General features: G+C 36.8%; 1 protein-coding gene across 25 annotated transcripts in view; it reads right to left on the reverse strand.

The window, feature by feature from the left end:
* PTPRD (protein tyrosine phosphatase receptor type D) overlaps window positions 1–27338 on the reverse strand; it is a 2469774-nt gene that overhangs the window by 77653 nt on the left and 2364783 nt on the right. For all 25 annotated transcript variants that reach the window (XM_066368144.1, XM_066368143.1, XM_066368139.1 and 22 more), the window contains one exon: window positions 5924–6047. In XM_066368144.1, the coding sequence (XP_066224241.1) occupies window positions 5924–6047 (124 nt within the window). The remainder of the gene's footprint in view (window positions 1–5923; window positions 6048–27338) is intronic.

The raw sequence follows: 27338 nt of genomic DNA on the forward strand, positions 1-27338 counted from the left end.
CAATATTTATTTTACTATTCATATTATTTATCTATTGATCCCTGGATTTGGAACCAACTTTCAGAATTTGTAGAAAGAGTCTTACATATCCTCATTTTATGAGGAATAGAACAAAAGACCCTGAGGCATGGGTTTATACATGCAGAATGGGCCTGGCCAAGGGAGGGTGTGCCTAAGAACTCTCTGAAATCAGTGTACAAACTGTACAGGTGCTTTTTGTTTTCAAGTGAGGTTTAAAATGTTCATCAGATTCTCGACAAGATCCAGCTCTCCCAAAGGTCAATGTTTTTTGTTTTCTTTTTTTTGTTTGTTTTTTTGTATTTTTCTGAAGCTGGAAACAGGGAGAGACAGTCAAACAGACTCCCGCATGCGCCCGACCGGGATCCACCTGGCACGCCCACCAGGTAAAGGGATTAAGCAAAAAAAACAGAAAACCTCAGACGCAGACAACAGTATGGTGATTACAAGATAGAAAGGGGTTTGGGAGGTAGAAGAGGAGAAGAGGGAGGTAAATGGTGATATGGTGATAGAAGGAGACCTGACTTGGGGTGGTGAACACACAATGCAAAATAGAGATGATGCATTATAGAATTGTACACCTGAAACCTATATAATTTTATTAACAGATGTCACCCCAATAAATTTTATTTTTTTACAAAAACATTGACCTGGCCCTGGCCAGTTGGCTCAGTGGTAGAGTGTCGGCCTGGCGTGCAGAAGTCCCGGGTTCGATTCCCGGCCAGGGCACACAGGAGAAGCGCCCATCTGCTTCTCCACTCCTCCCCCTCTCCTTCCTCTCTCTCTCTTCCCCTCCCGAACGAGGCTCCATTGGAGCAAGGATGGCCCGGGCGCTTGGCCTCTGCCCCAGGTGCTGGAGTGGCTCTGGTCGCAAAAGAGTGACGCCCCGGAGGGGCAGAGCATCGCCCCCTGGTGGGCATGCCGGGTAGATCCCGGTCGGGCGCATGCGGGAGTCTGTCTGACTGTCTCTCCCCGTTTCCAGCTTCAGAAAAATACAAAAAAAAAAAAGTATTATTAAACAAAAAACCCACCTGCAAACGATTATATGTCCTTTATTCTTTGGAAAAATTCACTTTGGAGTCTAAGAACACACTGAAGATCTCTTGCTCTAAGCTTTCTATCATAACTGTTTCAAAATTTATATTTCAAAATTTTTAGGCAGTCTTCCTAGCAAAATAAACACCATTTTTAAATTAGATATGGCTGTACAGGCACTATCATTATGAATTCAAAAGCAGCTACAGGTCTGCTTGGCCTATTAGAGAAAACAGCAGTCTTGTGCCCAACTGCCTCACATAATAGAATTTCACCTGGGCCACTTATTATTGATTAGAAATAAGCTACTTTAATTTTTAGTTTAACAGTTTCTTCATCTGTAAAACTGAATAATAACAACTAGCTTTTGAGATCATTCTGAACACTATAGGTAAAATCTATCCATGCTTTTATACACTGTATGTAAAATCCCTGACATGAAACATGCTACATAGTAGATATCCAAAAACCATATCTATAACTTCTTGCCTTTGTTGTTGAATTAAAAAGTAGCATTTTAAATTTGGCTTTATATTTACACCTGGTTATCAGTTTTCAAAAAATTCCATGTCAATATGGTTTTTACACTGAATTGTTCATTATAATTCTAGTAATAGAAATATAGTACTAGCAGCTGTGAAGAAAATATTAGAAGAAGAAACTAAAAACCTTTTTATCTAGGACTGTAATAATTAGATTTATTTGCTATTTACAAGGTATTACAATAAGTAATGTGTCACTAATTGATATTCCATGGTTTATAAGAAGTTGAAGATACATTAAAAGATATTTGATGTAAGTAGATCACCTGTGGGATCAGTCAGGGATAGAGGTACTTAACCTTCTGCAATTGTAGGACTTTGATGCATTGGAATCACAGGTGATTCCTCATATTGTGTCATTGCCTCAGATGAATTATGCCATAAAGTAGGAAATGAAATACTAAAATGTAATATTTGTACCATCCATAGCTGAATGCCCAATGACAAAATGGATTTTTAGGCCAGAGGTTAAGGCTGAGTATTTGGATTCTTGCTAAGTTACTTAGTCTCACTCACAACCTGTATTAGTAGGGGAGCCGCGTGAGTTATGCGGGCCGTGGAGCCGGGGTCAAGGAATCAGAAGAGTTCAATTCTAATTTGAACTATATTACTTCTACACTGTGTGACTCAGGACTAGTTTTCTGTCTCAGCATCTGTTTTTTCAGTTCTACTTTAATAAAAGTATACTTTCTGGAAAACTTTGGATTCTGTAAGATTAAACATACTGTTATATATTATTTTATGTACATATATATGTATATATATATGTTTGCATTTAATTTTTATTTGACACATTTATCATAAAACATTAAAGTAAATCTTATCACCTCTTTTCTTCAGGAATTACTATTTTCTCTTATAAACTGCTTAAACATGGAGGGGACCCAAAAGGTAACAGATTGGTAAAAATTTCAATTTCAACTGTGTTCCTGTATCACTTAACCTATAACTCAACAACTGTAAGCATCTTGTAATTAGGACTCTCTTGAATTTATTCTGCTTTTTCTCCAGCATAAAGAAAATGAGCATAATTTAGAACCATGTCATAAAATGTAATTATTTTCAAGGAGTTCAGTAAGCACATTGGTGCCCATATAGAATTCCTGATATTTAAATTTTTTTTCCCCCTGCTAATTCTCAATGAAAGTACTGCATACATTTAGTACTATTCAACCGTGTAAATAGAGATAATATGAGTCACTGTGGCAACTTTCACTTTTTCCCTTAATGTCTGTCAAATAACCCTGCAAGGTAATATGAAGACGGTGATCAGGACCACTGAGAGAAAAACAAGGATGCACAGAATAAAACCTTCAATCAAAGCCTTTTAAGTTATTGCCACAGGAACTCAAAACAAGCACATTAAAGTTTATGTGTGCATGAAGTCACTTAATATTTTAATACACTTGAAATTTCTGGCTTTGTATTATCCAAGTTCCCTCTGTAGTAGAAGCCTCAGCTGGTTCTGTGGTTCCAGTTGCCAGCATTCTCTCTGTGTGCTTAAGAGAGAGGATGATTACTCGGCTTCTTCTATATCTGCTAGATGGGGCTTAGTTGAAGATAAAATGCTGTTCATGGTTGTAATCTAGCTGAAAGCTCCCTGTATAGCCCATAAACTTCAATTAAATGCTTCTAACCTTTTGCATAACACTTAAAATTGAAAGACTTTTGGTTTCTAGGTCAGCTCTAGATTTAGAGTGTATTTGTGGGCATAGAGCTATAAAAAAAAGGCAGGTTTTATTTGATTCAAGTGTTTTGGTTTTTTGTACTATAAAAATAGCACAGGAATGAAATGTACATCGTTTCCAACATTCATAATAAAGTTACAGAGAGGAATATTCTTTATTTTTTTTAACATACTTTACTTTTAAGATGGTAGAAAATAACAGGTTAAAGAAAACAACAATAAAGTAGGCAAAAATACAGGAAAGTGGTAGCACTGAATGGCCTAATTCCGAGTGAGAACAATGCTACAATACAGCAAAGGCAGACGGACAAGTTCTCCAGCCTAGACCATGCCAAATTCGTTCTCAATTTGCATGTATTTATTTTATTTCTATAATTTATCCGGCTTCAATAACGAAAAAAGGATTTCTTTATTTGTGACTTGGTTTAGTTTCTCATTTACTGTGTTGATGATTTAAGAGACTTGAGACAAAAAAATGTTATTTTATTTTATTTTACAGAGACAGAGAGAGGGACAGATAGGGACAGACAGACAAGAAGGGAGAGAGATGAGAAGAATCAATTCTTCATTGCGACACCTTAGTTGTTCATTGATTGCTTTCTTATATGTGTCTTCCCCAGGGGGCTACAGCAGACTGAATGACCCCTTGCTCAAGCCAGTGACCCTGAGCTCAAGCTGGTGAGCCTTGTTCAAACCAGATGAGCCTGTATTCAAGCTGGCGATCTCTGGGTTTCGAACCTGGGTCCTCTGTGTCCCAGTCTGACGTTCTATCCACTGCAAAACTGCCTGGTCAGGCTTTTTTATATTTTAAAATGGGAAATACAGAGATAAAATATAAACTCTATATTCTAATCACCCTAATTACAGTTCCTAAACAAGACTTGAAAGAAGCAATTACTAGTTTGGCTACCCTACCTGAATTAGCATTGGTGAAACTTTGACACAACTGGTCAATAATTTTAAGCACAGAAAACGGCTACCTCTTCATACCTAGTAACTTCAGTTGCCTCAGAAAGGTATTATAACATTTTTCCAACAACAAAAATAAAATTGTGAACATTTTATGAAATATATCTATACTATATAACACCATTCTGGGGAAAGAAGATGTAAGTAAGGGCCTTGCCCAAATGCTGAAACATAGTTCTCATTCTCCTCAAACCGGAAATAAATGTAATGGTTGCCTTTAGCACGTACTAGGAACACTTTTAAACAGAATTGCACTTTCAAATGAACTCTGGGCACTAAGGAGGGAGGTAGGACTTGGTTAGAGCTACTAGGTCACCTTAGATTTTAGAAGGAAAAAAAAGAGGAAATATACTTGAATAACTACAGATGAAAATGTTTGAACTGTAAGGTTCTCAAAAGACTGGGTCTGAATGTTTTACAAAAATCTGGGAGAGGGTAAACAGTAAACATTCAAGTACAAAAAGACTACAACATGCTTCTGGGTGCCAGCGAGGATGTACGTGCTATGTGGCTATTGGTGGACTAGGCTAGCTGCTAGAACAGAGGAACAGATTTAAATGACACTGTAAAGCCAATGTGCTACAGTGGAAAACAGACTAACAAAATGCTGAGTGTTGAATATGAGCTTCTAATTGATATGCCATGTGAGAGGCATTTAGTATTGGAAAGGGATGAATGGAAAATATTCTCCTCTTGAACCCCATAAGAGAGGCTAGGTATATGTGAGGAATAAATCTCATCTTTTAGAAGCAATCATTCTCTCTGGAATGTACAGGGGGTTCTCAGGTTATGACACAGTTCTGTTCCTATGACAATGACACAACCTGAATTTTGGTGTAAGTCAAGACACACCCTAGCCTAAGTCACTTACCTATCTTGACATACTTGTAAAATCATAATCTAGAACATAAAAACACAACTAAGCCACAGAAAAAGGAAAAGGACATAAATATACTGAACTGTACACTGTACTGTGTATTCTGCCACGCACAACCAAACTAATTCGTTCATGTAGTCCGGAAGTATGACGCTAACAGCGTAAGCCAAAACACGTCTCAATTTTTTTTAAAGTTTTTATGGGAGTGTCATAAACTCGAAATGTTGTATGTTAAGACTTTCGTAATCTGAAGATCCCCCTGTACTTTTTTACCACAACTGTGAAAGAGATTACCAAGCAGTCCACAAATTAGTTGTACGAGACATTACCAATGTGCTTAATTTGAATTAATCAATACATCACCAACCCTAACCTTTATGACTGTCCCTTGTGGCTATCCAGATTTACTTACAAACAAAGAACTCTCTTGCCCATTTTTAAATAAAAGTTAATGGGCATCTTCTAACAATTACCTTTTCATTCAGAAGTATCAGTAACCATCAGTAAATAGGAAATCCCAAATTGCTTCTCTTATGTAAACATCAACTACATTATCAAGTCTTTCATCTAGGGTAGAGGCAAAAAGATAATGAGTGATGCTCTTATGTTATATGATGGTGGGGCTACTGTATGCCTACGTATTGTATATTTGTGTGCAAAAGAAAAAATGAAAAGCAATAGCTAAATCTTAAATAACTATTTTCATACATGGCTGAACACCTAGTTAAAACTATATTTTCATGCACATACTTAAACCCGTGTAAATGACGGTATAAAAAATCAGTATAACCTTACCCTCTATTGCTGACAGGAGAACCCGGGAGTGATCGTATGCGATTACATTTGCATATCTATTCTTTGGTTTGTTTACTTCCAAGTTTGAATGTTCCCATGTGAACTGCTGGCCAGGATCAATTGACTTTAAAAGAAAAACAGCACACACACAAAATCAATACTGAATAACACTGGATTATAGGCATTTATCACAAATAACAAACACGACTTAAAAAGAAAACTCTGAAGACACACTTCATCGAGATGATCCTAGCTGTGAAGCTGAACACTAGTATAACCAGAATAACATGAAATGATTAGTCATAGTAGAAGGCAGTGATAGTCACCAACATTGACTCAAATGGAAAAGAAAATCAATACAAATGTTCTGTTTATATTGGAAAGGCAGGTATTATTATTATTATTATTATTATTATTATTTTACTTTTCTGTTTCCTTATCTGCTGCTATAGTTTACAAGTTCACTTGGTTCAATATCCCTTCCAGTTCCATGAACATTAGTTTATCTTGTTTATTCTCCCCTATTCTTTCCTATGTGAACCTAACTTTGATTTTTTTTTCCAAGAGAGAAAGATAGGAAAAGAAAGAGATGAGAAGCATCAACTGGTAGTTGTGGCACTTCACCTTTTCATTGATTGCTTCTCATATGTACCTTGATGGCGGGGGGGTGGGGCTCCAGCCGAGCCAGTGACCCCTTGCTCAAGCCAGAGACCTTGGGTTCAAGCCAGCAAGCCCTGGGCTCAGACCAGCAACCACTGGATCATGTCTATGACCCCACATTCAAGCTGGTGAGCCCACTCAAACTGGTGATCTCAGGGCTTCAATCCTGGGACCTCATTCTCCCAGATCACCACTCTATCTATCCACTGTGTGACCAGAGGTGAGGCTCATTTTATTCTTTATTTAAACTATTTTTTTTCTGATTTCCATGCTTTTCCTTGATGCTAAAATGTATTCAATAATCTATAATAAATGTTGCAGATATAAAATAAATTAATTTTTTATAGTTAAAACCATTATTTTGAGACTAAATCCAGGCTTTTATAATAAATTTCTGGGAGACCTTTTAAATTTCCTGCAATGTTATAGAAATCAAAATATCTTTTCTTTTATCATAGGATACTGACACTTTTTATGTTTCTTTTAATTTTTTAATTTTTATTTTTTATAGGGACAGAGAGAGAGTCAGAGGGATAGACAGGGACAGACAGACAGGAATGGAGAGAGATGAGAAGCATCAATCATCAGTTTTTCGTTGCGACACCATAGTTGTTCACTGATTGCTTTCTCATATGTGCCATGACCGCGGGCCTTCAGCAGACTGAGTAACCCCCTACTCGAGCCAGTGACTTTGGGTCCAAGCTGGTGAGCTTTTTGCTCAAAACAGATGAGCCCACGCTCAAGCTGGCAACCTCGGGGTCTCGAACCTGGGTCCTTTCGCATCCCAGTCTGACGCTCTATCCACTGCGCCACTGCCTGGTCAGGTGGATACTGACACTTTTTAAACACTAATCATCTCATGGTATATGGAAACATGAATTCAGTAATTATATAAATATGATTTTAATGATAAAAGTAAAGTTTTCAGAAATGATTTATGATAAATTAGGTTTACATAGAGGGGGGAATTTTAAAAAAGTAAAAATACTATGTAATGTTAATGGAATTTTTAGTAACAATTTTTGATGTTGGGTATTTGCCATTCTTTTATGTGTATATGATAAACTCAAAAGTAAAACATATTCAATAGCTGTTATAATATTAAAGATGTGTACATTTTGTGTTAAAGGGATAGAGTTCAGCATGATAATAAAAGTCACCAGTATAAAAAGTCAAGCCTATGAATAGTCATGAATAGCTTCTAAACATATTAAAATCCTCAGCAGTATAGACTGTACCCTCTAATTGACTAAGGATTTAAACCCTTTCCTTTCTTAGCCTATGCTAATCTAAATATAAACTAGATGATCATTAAACAGTATTCAGCAAAATAATTATCCATGCTTTCGCATCTAAAGAATAGTGTAATTAGGGGTCTTTCTAATTAGCTCTTCCAAGGAAACTCATCATCATCTCTTCTGCAGAATGTACTCTCCAAATATTCCATGAGCAAAAGCATTCAGATGTCTGGATGGAAGCCTTCAAATCAACCTTGAACTCTCAAGAACTAACCTGAACAGCTCCAAGAGCTATCTTAAACATTTCCCAAATCAGTCCCAATATACCATCCCACTGCTACTGACTAAATCCAGTCCTTAATATCTGATGTCTGATTGGAATCCCTCCTCTAAACTCTCATTCCAATCCATTCTTCACACTGAAGTAATCTTTCCTGAGCACAACTCCATGACGGTTAGGTCATTTTTTAAGAGCATCCACGGCTCTGGGTGACCCTACAGCCTAAATGCTGAAGTCCTAAGCAACAGTCCTACCTATAAATTTTTAGTTATCTTTGCATCTACAAAGATTGCTCATTAAATAGTTTGACAAATTATTTTTCTAAATGAGTTGATGAATCAAAGTTTTTTGATGAAGTTCATAAAGAGAAATCATGAAATAATTCCTTCATATAGCATGAGAGGCTAGAGAACAGATGATAGAAACTGCATTGTACTCACATTATACTTGTTATATTATTTGCTTAGTAATTAAATATGTGATCTTGAAATTACAAATACAACTTATATCACACTGATGAATATTATTTAGTACATAAGCTTATACATTATTCTCTAAAATATCCCAAGAAGCTCAATGAGGTACAGTCCTTTGATGGGTGTCACTCTCTCAGATGCCCTTGTTATTCAGACTAGGATCACTCACAAATATGTAAAATGGCATAAATTTAAATTAGACTAATGAAATTGCATCTATCAACTCAAAGACAGTGTTAACTCATGTCTATTTCTATTCTTGCTTCATATTTTCAGCCTTTGGCATGATTTGATAGTTACAGTGAAGAATTTGTGAAAGTTGACAGAAGTGGAGCCATTTTAAAATAGAGCCAGAACAGCCATCACTCAGGAACAGTTTCGTACATACTGTTTTCTACAACTTTGGACTTGTCCAAACCACAACTGATTCACAAAAGTATTTGTAAAGGCAGCAGCAAAGCAGATTTCCTGATCACAAGGCCTCTTGATTTGACTAAGGTTTCTCTATCAGAAGATGAAATCAGTAACCAATCATGTATAGCTGAGAGCACCTCACTTTGTTAGTACCAATAGAAAATCTTTCTTCTTTTCAAGTAATTATTCCTTCTTTTTCTCATAAAAATCCCTTATCTTCAGACTCTAATTGGGACGCTATTTGAGTTTCTGCCTGAATCTATGCTCCTGAAACTGTAATTCTTTGATCCCACATAAATGCTTGTTGCTTCTCGTTTTAGCTTTTTCATTTTAGGTTAAGAGTTTAAAAACTGGTAATGGAAACATAAATTGTACATCACATATGTGAATATACTTATGCTTAAAATTGGGCCCATGAGAGAACCAGTAAGTAACAGGATAATTATAATAATAGCTGCCAGGTCATTATGCTTTCCGTGCCGTAGAATGTTTAATTCTCACAAATGTTATGAGGTATGTGCTGTTGTTTTCTCCATTGTGCAGATAAAGAAAACTGAAGTAAATAAAGATTAATTCAATAAATCTTACTGAACGCCTTCTCTGTGGCAGGCCCTGTGCTCTTTGGTGTTTAAGTAATTTCCTCACACATCTAGAATCATACATTTACCCTCAAACCCAGGTCGGGGTGATTTCAAAGTCCAGCTGATAATTAATAGCAGGTAATTACTAGGCCATGATGCTACTTAACTATTGAAAGGGTCACTGCAAAATGCAGAAGCCCACTGTATGAAACACACTGACACGAAACTATCCTCTATCTTGCCAGTCCGAAAAGATATTTCTTCCCAACTGATCATCCTGTGTCATTCTGGGGCAATTACATAAGAAATCAAATTCTAAAAATGAGGTTAGCTTCACATGGGTGATAAAACAGATGGGATGCAGCTTACATTCATACTCGTTTCACACGGATCAGACAAACATTGATTAAATACCGCCGACTTTTCTTTGTGCAGCCCATACTCATCCATCTGTATCTATCCGTCTGACTGAACAGTTCACAATACACAGCTCAGGTCATTATTTTGGAGCCTGTTGGAATGCTGAGAGCAGTTAACTCAATAAAGAAAAATTAACAACTAGCAGGTAAAGTACAAGTATTTTATATTCATTAAAAAAAAAACTAGTTGAGAAAAATCAAATTTCAATCATCCATGTTAATGAGGCAAAGATACCATGGATGAATAGGACCCTAATTTTCAAAACCAACTTTCTAGGCTTTTTTTTTTTTTTTTTTTTTTTAGTGCTGTTGATAACACAGCTGTTTTGCCTCTTTGTTTTCTGGTTTTCCTCGGTGAGATCCTCTTAAGGAAGAATAATACAACCAACGCGGAGAAAGAGCAACACAGCTCCTGAGCGACAGGAAAGTTGATTTCCACTTTCAGCATTACATGCCTGGCCCGCCTATCATGACTATGTATTTTCCTGTGATAAAGTTAAATGAGGCCAGCCCAATATTATTAAAAATTTTGAAATGAGCCCCCTTGTAACTAACAGAGTCAACTTCTTCCTGCTGTTGGTATCTGGTCTTCCTGAGCTTGACTCTTAGTGTCTCTACTCATCCTTCTGGCTCTGTTTACCCAAACAACTTCCAGAAGGACATCCCTCCATCTCAGCACTTAACCCAAAGTTCAATAGCAGGAATCTTGGCCAGGTCTTCCTTAGCCTCCATTGAGGAGAATTTTACAAGTTGGAAAAATAAAGCAAACTAATATTTTTTTCAACCAAAAGTTTTTCTAGTCAATTAATAAGGCCCTTGAGAGACAGGTACAGGATAAACACTGTGTAGCATCTAAAACTTTATGAAGATGCCAAACCATCTAACTTTGTTTCTCTATCTGCACACCTGGCCACTTGGCACTTGAAACACCTACCCACCCTCCCTTTCTTCTGTAGCTGTTGATGGAATTATTCTAATGTTACCAACAGATGTTCAGCTCAATGGCAATAGCTTTGCCTTACAGAGGACAAAATGATCTAATAGAAAGAAAAAGAAAGGAAAAACCTCAAGTTGACACTTGCTAATATCAAATACTTTGTGTTTATATTGCCTTTAATGTGATGGTTTGGAAGTTCTAATTCTTTTACTTTAATCAACCACAACTTTGTTTTCAAATAGGTAAGTGGTAAAATAAATAAATAAATAAAGAGCTACACATAACTGATGATTTATAATATAAATATTTACATCCAATAATTATAATAACACATAACATTTACTGTTTTTTTTGTGTGTGCTTCGTATGTGATAACTCATTTTATCTTACAAAAACCCTAAAAGTAGTTACCATTATTATCATAACTCAATAGATTAGAAAACCGAGGTTCTGAGAAGTTTAAATAACACTCTCATGGTCAAAAGCTAGTAAGGTGGAGAATCCCTATATTGGGACCAGGCATTCTGTTCCCCAAATCTTCCATCCAAGTACTAACCAGGCCCGACCCTGCTTAGCTTCCGAGATCAGATGAGATCGGGTGCGTTCAGGGTGGTATGGTCGTAGGCTATTCCTCAAGTCTGAGTGCCTAACCGCCATGCTCTGCTTCCTTTCTGGCCAAATTGCAGAAGATTCCTTGATTGAGAGAACATGCCTTTCTATTGTTCTCTCAAAACAACGCAAGGAAGTCTCGGAACAAAAATTTCTATATACTCAAAACGAGAATGTTCATAAGTTTGCACATCCACTTATGTTACTGAGTAAAATTACATCCCGATATAAGAGTGCTCCTTTTTGATAAAGCTCAAGTCAGCAAGCAAAGTCTTTCAAATATGGTTCTGCAAAATTTCAAATTCTCTGCCCAGAAAAAAATAACATAATATCAGTTGTTCTCTATTCAACCTCCCTTCACCCCACCAAGAGAAAAACCTCAAAATATTCCCTTTAGAAACTCATCAAAGAGAAACCACAAAAAAGATACATCCTGTTTTTGTGTGTGTTTTAAAACAACTAACAGAAATGTAATTATATAGAAGGAATAGACCAGCTATTTGACTAGCCAAACTATGGGTAAGACTAACCATCCCTTTTACAGGAAAGTGAACTTTCAGTGACCTTATCCTGCAGAGAAATACTATCTTTCCACATATTTCCCCAGCAGCGGGCTCATTTGTCCTTAGAGTGGTTTCCCCCAAATATTCCAAGGTCCTTTTTGAGGTTTAAAGAGCAATCTGCCATTACATGTGTATTTCTGCAATAAAGTCTTTTTTCATTTCATTCCTTCATATTCTCTCTCTACCAATTTGAAAATGGTAAATTAATGTGTATTCATTTGAAAATGACCCACGTTTGCATAGTTGGGAAGGCCTATATTTTGCACAATTAACAGAAGCCTGCAATTGGCATAATGATTACTTTCTTCAAAGAGAAGAACATGAGTTGGGTTGAATCCGATGATGCTTTCAAAACTGGACTGTGAGGAAGGGGTGGAAAGTATGATGATGAACCAAGTCTGGCGCTCAGAGCCCAGGGTGCTGGCTTTCTCTTTGTCCCGGGTGTGTTTGCTATTTCTTTTTCCTATTAAGGTTATGCTAGTGTCCGGTTTGTACCTTTATTTTCTCTTATTTCCCTTTATTGAACCCATCAACACCTCCTGAATTTTTCCTTATAAAAATATGTCTGATGCACATCACTATTAGAATCTGAAGGACTGAAATAGGGACTTTCCAAGATTCTGAGTATTAACTAATAACTGGGTGTGACATTCCTCTACCTTTAATACTAGAAAGATGACACAATTTTCAAGTGATACAATTGCATCAACTTTTTATGTTGTCTAATGACTTGATTTGAAATTATTATAAAATATTATGTAATGAATTTTTATAGAGAACTTCCTGAAGCAATAATCTATTTACTTCCATTATTAGAACTGATATATAAAGAACTAAATAGGAGAAACTGTACTCCTAGGGAAGTGTCTAGCTGTAGGAGGTGAGTAAATATTTCTGGCAACCCTTGGAGAAACATTTTCTTCTAAATTATAGCTTAGCACTAAATTTGTTTATTGCTCTGAGGTTATTATTTACTCCTAGAAGTACATTTAACTTATCCTAATTTACCATGGGTTCAAATGGAAAAAACAAACAAACAGTAACAACTCAACAAACACTGGATTCTTTTCAACTCAGTAGGACACTACTACCTGATTTCTAGAATGAAGATGAGCTAGTTCACTACTTTATATGTCTGACTGTGGAAAAGATTTTTAAGAGCTTTAAAAAAAATCAAATTCTTAAAAGAAGATAAGAGTTCAAAATATGAACATCTAAAAGTCCAGATTACTTACGAAACTCTCTTTTAATATGCCCAACATTTCCTTGGATGCTACTGCTGAACAGCTATTCCTAGTCTCAAAGGCAGTGGTTCTACAGAAGTGACAGTAGCAAGACCTTTTAATCCTCATGTTTTCATTTTAGCTATTCATCTCCTACATCAAATTAAAGTGAATAAGAAATAGGATTATGATTGCTTTTCTTTAACACTACAGCTTCGTTGAGAAAAATATTTTATAAATCTAATTCTCAGATTAGGATTTCTGATGTTATTTGGGAGTGCGAAAGGAATTACATTTTTCTCCAGACAATTTGGGTCAAAAAACGTTATTAGTAATTTATTAAATTGCTCTGACTAAGCAGAGAGAAAAGTTGACTGAATTGGTAGAAAGTAATTACAATGTTTATTAAAAGAATTACGTATAGGTAACAAAAATATCTATTAAATGCAATTGACATTCAGCATTTAACTGAATGATTCACAGTGGCATCTTTTCTTTTTCATGAGTAACAGGTCACTAACTTTTGGCATTGAATTAGTAAGATGGAAGCATTAGTTCCTCACCACTCTTTGTAAATGTTGACACATTTGTATAGACCCAAAAGTATTAAGAGAAGTATTAGATGTAAAACACCTGATACACTGTTAACACTACAGGAATGGTAGATGGTACTCTCTCCTGGCTCTACCCACAGACTTGTGTAAGAATATCCTGATTTAAACAATCTTTGCAGCAAAGAATATCTGCTTTCTCCTTAATGCTAATTGTATCTTCTTTGACATTGAAACACAAAATTGAGACTGTAACGCAGTTAATTTAGGCCCCCTTCCCCCAAAAATCCATTTCTGCCCTTCCACATGTTGTGCAACATATATCCATCAGGTTCCAAATTGGCAGAAATACTTTTTTGGCATAGATAACCACCACCACCACCACAAAACAAATAAATAACCAAACAAAACCCCAGAAGTAGCCACATATAATTCTCACTGTTTGCATTTCATTTGATACTGGAGATTTGACCATTCAGAAATTATGTGCAAAAGTAGATTCAAAAGAAAAATCAATCGACATCTTGGTATCATAACAGTTGTGTGACTCATGTGCATTTTATAAACAACAGTAGAAGGAAAATAAGAAAGCGAAATCATCCTCTTAGTTTTGAATGTTTGATTGAGGTGGACATTTACCTGATGACATTAATTCATCTTTATCAATTGTGGAAATTTCTAACCTAATTTTAAAACACTATTTTTTCCTTTTTATTTTATTTTGCATCCTTTAGACAGATATATTTTAGACTTTCACCACTGCTTTGCTTGCCATTTAAAAAAGTTTCTTTGTTAAATCTTTGTTTCTTTTCCCATATTTATTTTTAGATATGAGAGGAAAAAATAGATAAATTTTCAAATTAAAAAATTTATAAATACAGTTTTGTCCATGTTCAGTCAAAGTTTTTCATGTCTTTTTCTTGGTTCAGAAAAATATTCTACATCTAAAATGAAATGAGAAAATATGATGCCTCCTCCAAGTCCGTGACAGAATACAGGTTATCCCAAATAATCACTTAAAAGACTCTCCCCCCATCCCATCCCATCCCCATATGTATTTAATGCAGCTATCTGGTTGAAACACCTGAGTTTCCATATGTGTCTTTTGGGCACAGTATACATATCAAGAATCCCTTGCTATTAATAGCTTTATTCCTTACGGTAACAGTATATTGTACTGAATATAAGCATCAAATTACACACAGATAGACCATTTACAGTCTAATGTGTCATGCATATTTTCTTCTCTTTTTCATGTGACAAATACAGCAAACTTTGTAAAATTTTAGTGTTTACTTCCTTTCTAAATTAAAAGATTATATATATATTGTAGGTCCTGGCCGGTGGCTCAGTGGTCAAGCATTAGCCTGGCATGTAGATGTCCTGGGTTTGATTTCTGATCAGGACATACAGGAGAAGCATCCATCAGCTTCTCCACCCTTCTCCCTCTCCTTTCTCTCTGTCTCTCTCTTCCCCTCCACAGCCAAGGCTCCACTGGAGCAAAGTTGGTCCAGGTGAAGAGGATGGTTTCGTGGCCTCCACCTCAGGTGCTAGAATGGCTCCAGTTGCAATGGAGTAATGCCCCAGATGGGGGCAGAGCATTGCCCCCTAGTGGGTATGCCAGGTGGATCCAGGTCTGGCACATGTGGGGGTCTGTCTCTCTGCCTCCCTGCTTCTCATTTCAGAAAAATACAAAAAATAAAATAAAGTTTAAAAAATATATATGGAAAAATGTATATTGGGTTTTTAATATAAAATTAAAGACTATTCAAAGTGCAATATATTACAAAAATGTCAGTACATTGGTAATTTTATACATTAGCCCTTTGGAAAAAGTTGGAATCACCAGAGAACATCACTACAGGGGTGATGATTCTTCTGATGTTGTAAACTAAGTGTTCAGCATATAGTTGATTTTAATATGCATTTGCAGAATGAATGACTGAAATGCATTATAGACAGGATATATGGCAACAATGACTTTAACTCCAGAATCTTAGAAATAATTAAATGTTTCCCCTTTGAAGAAGTGGCTATAAAGTAAAAACACATTAGTACAAACCAGAGATATGCAAAATCATTCCAAATAAACAGACTCCCAGATTCACACTTGACTGTAACTTTATTCATAAGAAGACAAATCTTTGACTTTGGCCCCTTCACAATTTATTAGGGTTCTGCACCAGATGCTTCCCTGGGCAGTGTTTGGAGGTATAGGGTGCCTGACCTCATTCAGCACCAGTCCAGTTGTCAAGCTAGATGAAAGATCAGGCAGGGTGAAGGGTTTAGGGAGCAGAAAGGGTCAGGAGATAAGACAATCTCTGAAAATTAGAAATTATAAAAGCTCTCTGAATAAATTATAAAATATAATAAAGAAAATTAGAAAAATGAAAGCTCTCTGAAAAAAACCCCACACATACCAAAACACACCTGAGTGAATGCTTCCAAGTGCTACTAGTTGTTTACATGTATTAATTAACTCATTTTACCCTCACAATGGTAAAATGGGTGTTAAACTGTTACTGCTCTTATTTTATAGAGAAGAAAACTGAGGCACAAAAGAAGTCACTTGGTCAAGTCATTAGGGAGTGGCAGAGCTGGGTAACTTCATGGTGTGGAGGCCTGGCTTGGGGTCACTCTGCCTTCCTCCTCTGACTCATACTCATCCCACTAGGCGCCTTACCAAACGAAGCTGCTCACTGATCCATCGTCTCCCTAGAGTGAGACTTCAGACATACTCTTAGGTACTAAACTCTGTCTAAACAGTTTGAAAGTAAAAACCATGTCTTTCTCCTGGACCAGTATACAGGAGAGTCACTGTAGATCTATTTACAACAGTGAAAAAAAATTAGGAAATTGCCTTAACATAAGAGGAGGCTGGTTAAATGACTTACAACATGGAAAAAAGTATGGAGCTACGTAAACTGCTATGTATTTATTGACATAAAAATGTCCACATTAACTTTTACGTAAAAAAGAATTACAAAGAAGTACTATTGTTAAAATATATACACACTACATGCACATATATAAACATAACACATGTACATAAATGTATTATAAATGTAAATAGACACAAACACAAACACATATATAAAACCTAGAATGCTATATATTAATGCTTCCAGCACGTATCTCTGGGAAGCGGCTACTGATAATGTTAACTAAGCAAGGAGGCCATCAGACTGAGGTGTCCCTAATGCAATGGTGGCTTGTAAGAAAACCATAATCTAAGTCTGTAAATGTAAATGCCTCAAGGTTACAAAATCAAAACCCTAAGGACAACCAGAGAGGCTTCAAGTTATAGCCAATCAAATAACCTCTTGCTTTGCTTTTGCAGTTTCTCTGTAGAAGTCTCTCGTCCAGCTCATGTATCCCCAGAGCTCTTCACCGTTCCGGATTCGGCAGTGCCTGATTCTAATTAATTTTTGTTCATATAAACTCATACAAATTTAAATGTGCCTCAGTTTATCTTTCAACAACAATTATTTCAATACTTTGTTATCTATATTCTTTAATTTTTAAATTTATGAATATTTTAGTACTTTCCAAAGTGGGAGGGGTGGGAAAAGGGAGCAGCAGAGCATTCTTCCTAGCTGCATGTTTCACTGCATCTTATGTTAGGTGCAAATACCGATCCAACACTCCGGAGGGTATTTTGTGAAATTCATGTCAAGCTTTCAACTGGCCTCCATGGTCATCTATAGAAATAAAGCTCAGTGTCGATTTAGGACCAACGTAAAATACTGAAAGGGCAAACACAAAACTAGGTTATCTTCCTCTAACCTGAACAAAGAATGGTAATGAGAAGTAATAAGATTAAATTCCTTCCGATTTTGATGATAATGATTAGTACATCATCATTACGTACTCATCAATCTCAATGTACTTCTTCAAACATGTTGAGGTAGATTCTGTTATCTGCTTATGACAAATCAGGAAACTGAGGCTTTGAGGAGGAGTTAAGACACTTTCCATAAGTTACCCTGACAGTCCACAAAGTAGTAAATGAAGCTTAAATACAAATCCCGAGTTTTCTGACATTTGAAATCTGAGCTCCTCACTACTATATTCCAATGCATATAATGTGACATAACTAAATTTATTATTGTAAAGTTCAATTCTTTATTTCAGAGCCGTGGACAGTAAGGAAAACAGATTAAATACCAGATGTATCTGTTAGTTTAATAATAAATTCATTTCACAGTACTTTCCACTTAGAAATTTTTCTAAGATGGAAGACCTGTTATAGCTTTCTATATTGTTCGATGTGAACACAATTCTTATCAAATTAAAAAGAGAGGCATCTTACATATAATCTTTACCCTATATAATTAGAAACATACACACACGATTTCATCTCTCTCATTTCTGCTCTCCCATCCACATCCCCTTTTCCTTTTCTCCCTTCCTCCCGCCCTCTCTCACTCACACACCACAATGTGTACAAAGAGAGAAGGCTGATAGACATTCATGCTTTGGAACTGAATAGCCACAATGGAATGAAGAATATTGGCAAAAATTACTGAGAATGGTGAGAGACCAATAACTCATGAATAGCAAGTCTGCACAAACAGTTTTAATGACTATTCTAATGGTTTAATGGATGGCACTTTAATAGGATTTCTAGTACAATCCTGAAAGCTTGTCTTCAATAAATCTGTCATTAACAAAGAACTGGATTGCTTCACCCCATAGCCACTCTACTGAACTAACACAAAAAATCATAGCAGCTGTCACCCTATATTACCATTCTTGTTTCAAGTATACTGATAACTATTGTGAGAGAGAAAGCTACATGCTCTGAATGTAGGTTGCCATTGAAAGAGGCATAGTTATACTAGGAGGATATGGTAGAAATTAAACAAAATACAACAGAGAGCTCACAGTTGTCATGTTTATGAGGACAAAAGTGAAAACAGTAACTGAAATCCAAACACATAGGTGTGTAAATGTTAAAACTTAAAAAGATTTTCTGGCGTTGTCTTTGAAATAACATATTGAATTTTGGGGAGTTTATGAATTCCTATAGCACTGATTCCACATCTGTCTCTTATTATTTTATACTGTCATTTCTTGCACTGACTTAAAGTTCTTTAAAGTCAGAATTGCCATGTTGTGTTCCTCAGTTTGCACACCACATCAATATATATGTTGAATTGGTTATAATCAGTTCTAGAGAATAATACTAAATATTGGCCCTGAGCTCTATTTTTCTCTGTCTATGTCCGAGCTTCTCAGTTCTGACTATTCACATTGGAATACCTCCTATCTGGAGAGCACTTCTGTATCCTTTTTGTTCTTCTACATCCTATCTTTCCTTCAAGGTTTAGATCTGTCCCAATACGCCCCTGCCTAGAGAGCTCTCCTACACACGTCCACATGCACCTACCACCATTCCTTACAGTGTGGATAGTCGTCCATTTGGCAATTAGTTGTGCTTAGCCTTATAGCATTTCTTCTTTTCAAAATTGTTTAAGTTCATTGTTATAATTTATCTTTTCATGTGATCATTCTTTTTGTTTGTATAACATAGCTCTACTAGTTTTTAAATAAAATTTAAATTACAGTTTACATTCAGTATTATTTTGTTAGTTTCAGGTGAACAGCACAGTGGTAAAACAATCATACACTTTAGAAAATGTTCCTTCAGGTAGTCCCAGTACCATTTGATCATTCTTAATTCCCCAACTCTATTATACGTTCCTGAAAAAAAAATACAGTCTGCTATATATCTTTGTGGCCTGTAGGCTAGCCCAGTACAGGTCCAAGTAAAAATGCTGATGTAATTTTAACAATAACAGATTTTTGTCTAAATTTCTGTGCAAGTCTTTTGAAACTTTTTTTTAAATTACACTGTCATCTTGCTGAGTTCTTAACATGCAGCCAAAGATTTTGAACCTGAAAGTAACAGAGTGATGCATTCTTCAGGATACATTCCCCATCAATGATAGCCATAAATTCACTCACTTTATAGCAATCTCTACTGATTATCAAGACTGTTAAAATACTCATTAGTTAAGCTATAGTTGAATAATATTACACAGATAGAAAAAAGCCTAGAGTATGTTAAAGGAATAAAAATATTCCTACATATATCCAATTTTGGAAAAATTTGAATAGACATACCCTTTCTAGGGGACCTACATATATCTAAGTAATGCTGATGAAAAACTGATTCTCTTTTCCAAATTTTAATATCAATCAGCCTTCAATGAAGGTATGCATAATTTTTTGCTGGAAAAAAATAAGTATATTTAAATGCATTTAATATACCTATTTTTTTAAGGAATAAACATTAGATTATAAACTCTGCTTTATATTACACAGCAGAAGTCTTTACTCCAATTTCGGGGTATGCTTTGATACTTTAACAAGATGGCAAACAAAATACAAAGAGGCTAAACAATTTTCTAAATAGTAATATGGGTAAAGTAATAAACATAAATAACATTTTCTAACAAATGAACCCTTTTTCCTTTTCACCAATAAAGATATAAAATAGAGGTAGGTTACCTTAACCAATGATTTATAGGGAAGAAGAGAAAGAGATCTCCATTATACTTTATCAACTCCTATTTCTTTCTGTAGGCATATATATATTTCATCCAGTTAGGGCAATTTTAGTTGATATTACAGTGCAAAATACTATGCTTGATAACTGCTCCCAAAATTTAGAGAAACATTAAGAAGTTCTGCCATGGAAACATAATCAAGAACAAATGCTGTTTCTTAACTTTATTCAAGTAACAGAATACGTACAAGAAAAAAATATATGTTTTTGCTAAAAGGAGTTTATAAACCTCCTAAGAGATTGAAGCATTTATTTTTCTGTTGAAGAAATTAACAAATATAGACCCTGAAAAACAGACTTTAGATTGCTGCTACCATTCAAACTAGATTTATAAATCCCTAAATTTACTGAATGTTAGAAAACCAAAACCAAAATAAAGCAAAACAAAGCAAAACAAAAAAACACATCACCCTTTTTACACGATAGATATAACAAACAGAAAAAATTCCTGGTCCTGTTACACTGGAGGAAAACTCCTATCTGCACGACACTGGAATCCTAACCACAGTCCAGTTACTGCAGCTTTGGCAGAAAGTTTGGCTAAAACTCTGAAGAAACCTTTAGACTCAGAATTCAAGGGCAAGGATTATGTATTATTCATTTTTGTACCCCCAGAGTCTAGCAAAGTACCTAGCACATATAAAAACTCAGTAATGTCTGTTGCATGAGATGAACTGAATGTAACGTTGGAAAAGGAAAAAAGACCTCTCAAGAAACAGGCATTTACGTTTTTGAAATATTTTTAGAGGCAGCCAATATTTTTAGAATTGGTTTCCAATTGTTTTCAAGGATATTTGGAAGAAATGAGCTGCTTTGTTTCATGGAGTTCATTTGTTTATTCTCTAACGAAAATTATAATCCTTGGGCTGAGGCATCACAATTGTTTGCTGTGGGAATTATTATAGATCAAAAACAAAAAGATTATATTCCTTTTCAAGAGCAAATGAGTAGTAAGAGCAGATAAAGTCTCAAGGAAACAAAGATGTTCTTCTCATGCAAATATTATGATAAAACTACAGAGGGATAAATACTGAAAATTCTAGTCTTTGTGACACTTGCTGGCTGATATTTAGCTTTGAGGAAAGATGATATTTCCCTCCAGAGTTAGCCTTGAGACATGAAGACTCCAGATCATTTTTCTTTACAGACATCGGGAGAGCAGAAAAAGTGAGTTCTGAAACTAGCATTCTTATGCTGCTTTATTTTAGGTAAGGGACTGATTGTCTCCTCTATTTGTGTTTTTTTTTTTTGTATTTTTCTGAAGTTGGAAATGGGGAGGCAGTCAGACAGACTCCCGCATGCACCCGACCTGGATCCACCAGGCACGCCCAGCAGGGGGCGATGCTCTGCCCATCTGGGGCTTCACTCTGTTGCAACCAGAGCCATTCTAGCGCCTGAGGCAGAAGCCATGTAACCATCCTCAGCGCTGGGGCCAATTTTTGCTCCAATGGAGCCTCAGCTGCAGGAGGGGAAGAGAGAGACAGAGAGGAAGGAGAGGGGGGAGGGGTGGAGAAGCAGATGGGCGCTTCTCCTGTGTGCCCTGGCTGGGAATCAAACCCTGGACTCCTGCATGCCAGGCCGATGCTCTACCACTGAGGCAACCGGCCAAGGCCTGTCTCCTCTACTTGACTGTCAGGGAGGTTGATCGCTGCACTGTCGTAATAATATATTGCCCAAGGGAGGTCTACCAAAGAAAGCCAAAAGTGGATGCTCCACCTAGATAGAAGACTACTGCCAATGAAATTGCTGGTCCTTTGCCCCTATAGGACATTTGCTACAGTGTGGTTATATTATAACCTAATGAACCATCTTTATTCATGACCTAATAAGTGATACCCATCTTGATATCATATTGTTGTTGTAGGTAGCTAGCTAGTTAATAAAGGGAGGAGAGAGAATCAGACATTTAACATAATATACTAGAGAAGAGGGAAACAAATATTAAGTTTAATAAAACTGGAAAGCCTGCTCTAGTAGGACATGACAGCATTCTATAGAGTTTAATATACTAGGAAGCTATAGCAGTCGCAAGCTCATTCACACACTCCAGGAAACTATTGTGCCCTCAGGATTTAATCCCCAAACCAGTTAAAGAAGAGTCTCCCCAAGGGACTACCTGGCTAGTATCCTGGATTATGGGAGGGGGAAGCAATGGGGAAAATTCTGTTCTTCTGCTGTGCATGTGCACAGCAAAGACCAGATGATGCAATAAAACTTTTGGATATGTGCAATGAAAGTAAAGATGGTGCAAGGGGAGGAGCTTCTACTTTGAGACCTGCACAGTAAAAGCAACAATGGTGACATGAAGAGGAGGAATCTAGCCCGGGAAAATCTGGAAAAAGAATCAGATTGGCTAGAGGACCTGAAACCTAGGAAGGTCCAGAAACAGGACTGGTTAGGAAGACGGTCTCACTCAGGCTTGGGAAGAGTCAAAAAGTAGGCTGGAGTTATCCAATTGTTACTGTGACCCAAGAAAATACAAGGAGGATGACCTGGAATCTTGGAGCAGTTTTTTTAACAAGCCAGCCCATCCTCTGTGTCCCCCAATGGTGTATTAATTCTCCCAATAAAATCTTGCCACTATGTTAAAACTTTTCCCATCATGTGCCTTTGAATTCCTTTCTCCTGACATGCAAAAGGACCCACTGGAAACAATATGACTATGCTTGGGAAGTGGTAAATAGATACAAAGAGCAAACAAGGTTCCTCTTTCATTTTTTAAACATTCATTGCAGAAATAGTTATCATGCTAGTCACAGGGATACCCCAATAAATATGATACACTCCCTACCCTATAGAAGCTTTAATTCTAGTGGGAGATAGACAAGTAAAACAATAAAGACGGCAGTCCCTTGCAATATCATGGATTCAGGTACAGCAAAGAATAAGTCAAATCTGCCACCTACACAGCTACAGGCACCGGTCTCACCTTAACATTGGCCTTTTATACTCATGCTTTCTTCAGATTCTGACACTGTGCATTTTTAAACAACTCCACAGTGCCAACTGCTCCCTCCACCAGGTGTTTAAAAAACAATGCAAACAAAAAAATATATAAATCTTCACCAAAATACAGGAGGTAAAAAGCTTAGTGATTTCCTTGATTTTTTAAAAATAATATGCCCTTTTAATATTCAAATATAAAGTATATGTACTTTATAGTATTTGTACACTTTAAGTGGTGAATTTTATAATCCATGTCTTATATTTCAACAATAAAGTGAGAAAATAATATACATAAAACTATATAGTGCAAATTTATTTGTTTTGCCTAAAACCATTTTGTTTCTTTTAATATATAAAAATCACTTCTGGTTTCAATACTTGATAGCTATCTAAATTCCTAATACTATTTATCATGAGGGTTCTCATACAGAAAACATAACTTCTATAAGTTTCAAGTTACCCAAACTTGAAGATGTGTTAGTACAGTTTTTTGTTTTGTTTTGTGACAGAGAGAGAGACAGACAGAGAGGGACAGATAGTGACAGACAGACAGGAAAGGTGATGAGAAGCATCAATTCTTCGTTGTGAAACCATATTTGTTCATGGATTGCTTTCTCATATGTGCCTTGACGGGGGGGGGGCAGGGGGGCTCAGCAGAGCGAGTAACCCCTTGCTCAAGGTGGTGAGCCTTGGTCAAACCAGATGAGCCCGCGCTCAAACCAGCGACCTCGGGGTTTTGAACCTGGGTCCTCTGCGTCCCAGTCCGACACTCTATCCACTGTGCCACCGCCTGGTCAGGTGTGTTAGTACAGTTTTATTTTCAGAAAACCTTTCCCTTTGTTCATTAGTTTCCTTTACCTAGGGTAAGGGTCGGGAACCTATGGCTCACGAGCCAGATGTGGCTCTTTTGATGACTGCATCTGGCTTGCAGACAAATCTTTAATTAAAAAAATAATGTTAAAAATAGAAAACATTCTCATGTATTACAATCCATTCATTTCCTACTGCTCATGTTCATGGTTGCAGGTGGCTGGAGCCAATCACAGCTGTCCTCCAAGACAACACCAAATTTTTATTGGATAATGCGTAACGTACACAGGTCATTGTATAGCTCTCATGGAATTACATTTTAAAATATGTGGCGTTCATGGCTCTCTCAGCCAAAAAGATCTCCGACCCCTGACCTAGGGCCTACCTAGGAAATAGCACCTGTTGCATAACGTCAGATGTAAAACTAGCCCTGAAAGTGTCTTCTCTCCAGTAATACATCACGGATAGACCAGATTAGCAGATTTTAGAAATCCTCAAATCTAAGTCCATGGTAGAAACTTTATGACACTGATTCAAACCTCAGAAACTTTGGGAAAGTTTTTACTTATTTTGAAGATAATGGGAGAATCCCTGAGCTGTGACAGGAAGGATCAATATAGAAAGAATAGAAAGGGAATGAAAAAGGAAATCAATGCCCGGTTGCATGGCAACACCCACCGACTCCAATGCTCAGACCGAATATTTTTATTCTCCTCATGTCTCAACTAATGACGAGGAGGTCAGTTAACTGCTGTGGGGAGAAAAGGAGAGCAAATTCTCCTACCTTCGCTGAGGCAGCACCCTGGCTGCTCTGCATGCAGAGGAAGCAGCATCACACCATTCATTAACTATGCTAATTATGGTTTCTCAATCACTCCAGCCATGACTGCACTCCCAGTTACAGAACAGTAGAGGAGATCAAAGCTAAGTCTGCAGTGTGAGGGCGGGGCCATCACCACAAGGAGAAAATGAAAAGGGATACCTGGCATCAGAAAGAATCTCATCTTTGTAACACCTACTTTTAATTATGCTTTATAAAAACAAGACAAACAGAATTACATGGTTAGAGAGAGAACCCATTAAGGTCACCCAGTGAAATCACCAACGTGACAAGAAACTTCTGCCTCCTCAACCCAGCTTATGAAGTTATGTGCCACTTTGCATACTATTCCCTTTAACAGAAATAAAAGCTGGAACTAAAGCAAAAATAACAACAACAATGGACCCTGAAGCTAATAGAAATTAAGATAAGTAGGTGATGCATTTCTGCACTCCTACCTTCTGGAAATATGGCAGACTTCTCCTAATTATCAAGTAACAGCTCCATCTTTTCAAGTCACTGAGCAGTTTTTATATGACATTAATTGCAGAAACTTATAACAAGATTGTACATTTAGGAAAGAATGCTTTAAAAATATTAAGGGTAAATGTCACTTCACATCATTTTAATAGACGCATAAAGTTTAGTTTATTGTGGTGAACAAGTTCTCCTTTCATCATGGGTCTTATCTGAATGAAGCTGGAACTGCACTGGTGCTATGTGGAAAGGAGGGAACATTGCCATTACTTGTCTTCCCTTTTTTTAATTGTCAGGACTAAACAAGTAAGTAGACTCTGGTCCATAGTTTAAAATGTCAAGACCTGAACAAGTCAATACCAACTATATTCTATGAGAGTAAAGGCTGGGTCTTTATACCTCCCAATCCTTCAAACATCTGCTTCTGTTTCCTCTGTCTACTCTGTTTTCCTAGTGAGTGCGTCAAGGTCTGAAGACAAATACAGTCAGTACTGAGGTCAGAACATGACCCTAATACCAAGCCTTATGGGTTCATATCCTAGCTCTGCCACTTACTAGCTGTGTGACAAGTTGGACAAATTATTTAACTTTCCTGTGTTCAGATCAGTACCCTCTTCTGTAATACGGGGACACTAATAGTATTTACTATGAAGGACTGATTGAGTTCATATATGTAATGTGCTGTAAAGAGTACCTGGCACAAGGTAAGAGTGATACGAACATTTGCTATCATTATTATCCCTGCACAGTTTTTTCTAGACTGTGAAGCCCTATAGAAAGGCATATTATTATTAACATGATATTGAAGTGTTATGCAGTTTAATACTAAAGAAGAAGCTTTGAAGAAACATTTTGAAAAGTGGCAGGAGGGAGGAGAATGGGGAAGGAAGAGGGAGGAGGGAGAGAGAGAGGGAAGAAAGAATGAATTAATTCAAGGATCTTTATGATAGAGTTGGGATGACTGAAGAATGGTCACCATTGAGGAATCTTACTCAGCAAGTGAGCAGTAATGCAGTTCTGATTATGCCACATGCATGAACTTCTCAGTTAAAGCCAAATACTCCAATTGCTGCATCTGTGATGACTAAATGTTTCCCAAGGCATTGCCAAATCCACAAGTCCATGTAATGTCTTAATGCTTACATCTTTGTCTTCCATCCTCCCTGCACTCCCTGACATAGTGGTGTGTCCAACAATTACTTTTCAAATAGAATGATAAACTGTTTAGCCATAGTAGAAAAACCAGGGCAAATAATAATGCCAGTACCAATTATTAAATGAAAAAAATACACAAATATTAAAGGCATCCTTATTATGTAGGGCGGCAAGAGACTCTCCTTGCTCTAATCCCTTTCTGCAGCATTGTTAAAACTTCTGCCCAAAATCTGTCCTCACAAGTTAAATAAAACACTGATGCATTCACTTGATTCCTGGGGTTCTTCCAACTTGAGGAGTAGAAGCAAGAAATCATTTCCAGGACTTGAGAGTATCTGGGGGATCACCTAGTGCAGATTCCTCCACATGTTGTCACAACCTTTCAAGGGTAAAATCATCTTACCCCCTCCCCTTCTCAGCAAAATGAGCCTGATTTTGCAGTGCCAGGCACAGATTATGTGGGGGTCCCCTGTGTAAGCGATGCCCATGCCTTTGTATATTCATCCCCTTTGCCCCAAGGTCTTACATTTCCAGCAAACTTCAGTGACTTTCCAACTCAGATGTTCTCTGGGGAGTCCCTTCTCAGTACTGCTCCTTCATAAGCTGCCCCTTCCCTATACCCATCATGTTCTTCTTATTACTGGTTCTTTTTCTCTTTATCCTAGGACCCTACAAACCCATC

The sequence above is a fragment of the Saccopteryx leptura genome, chromosome 2, assembly GCF_036850995.1.
Source record: "Saccopteryx leptura isolate mSacLep1 chromosome 2, mSacLep1_pri_phased_curated, whole genome shotgun sequence".
Taxonomy (NCBI): Eukaryota; Metazoa; Chordata; class Mammalia; order Chiroptera; family Emballonuridae; genus Saccopteryx; species Saccopteryx leptura.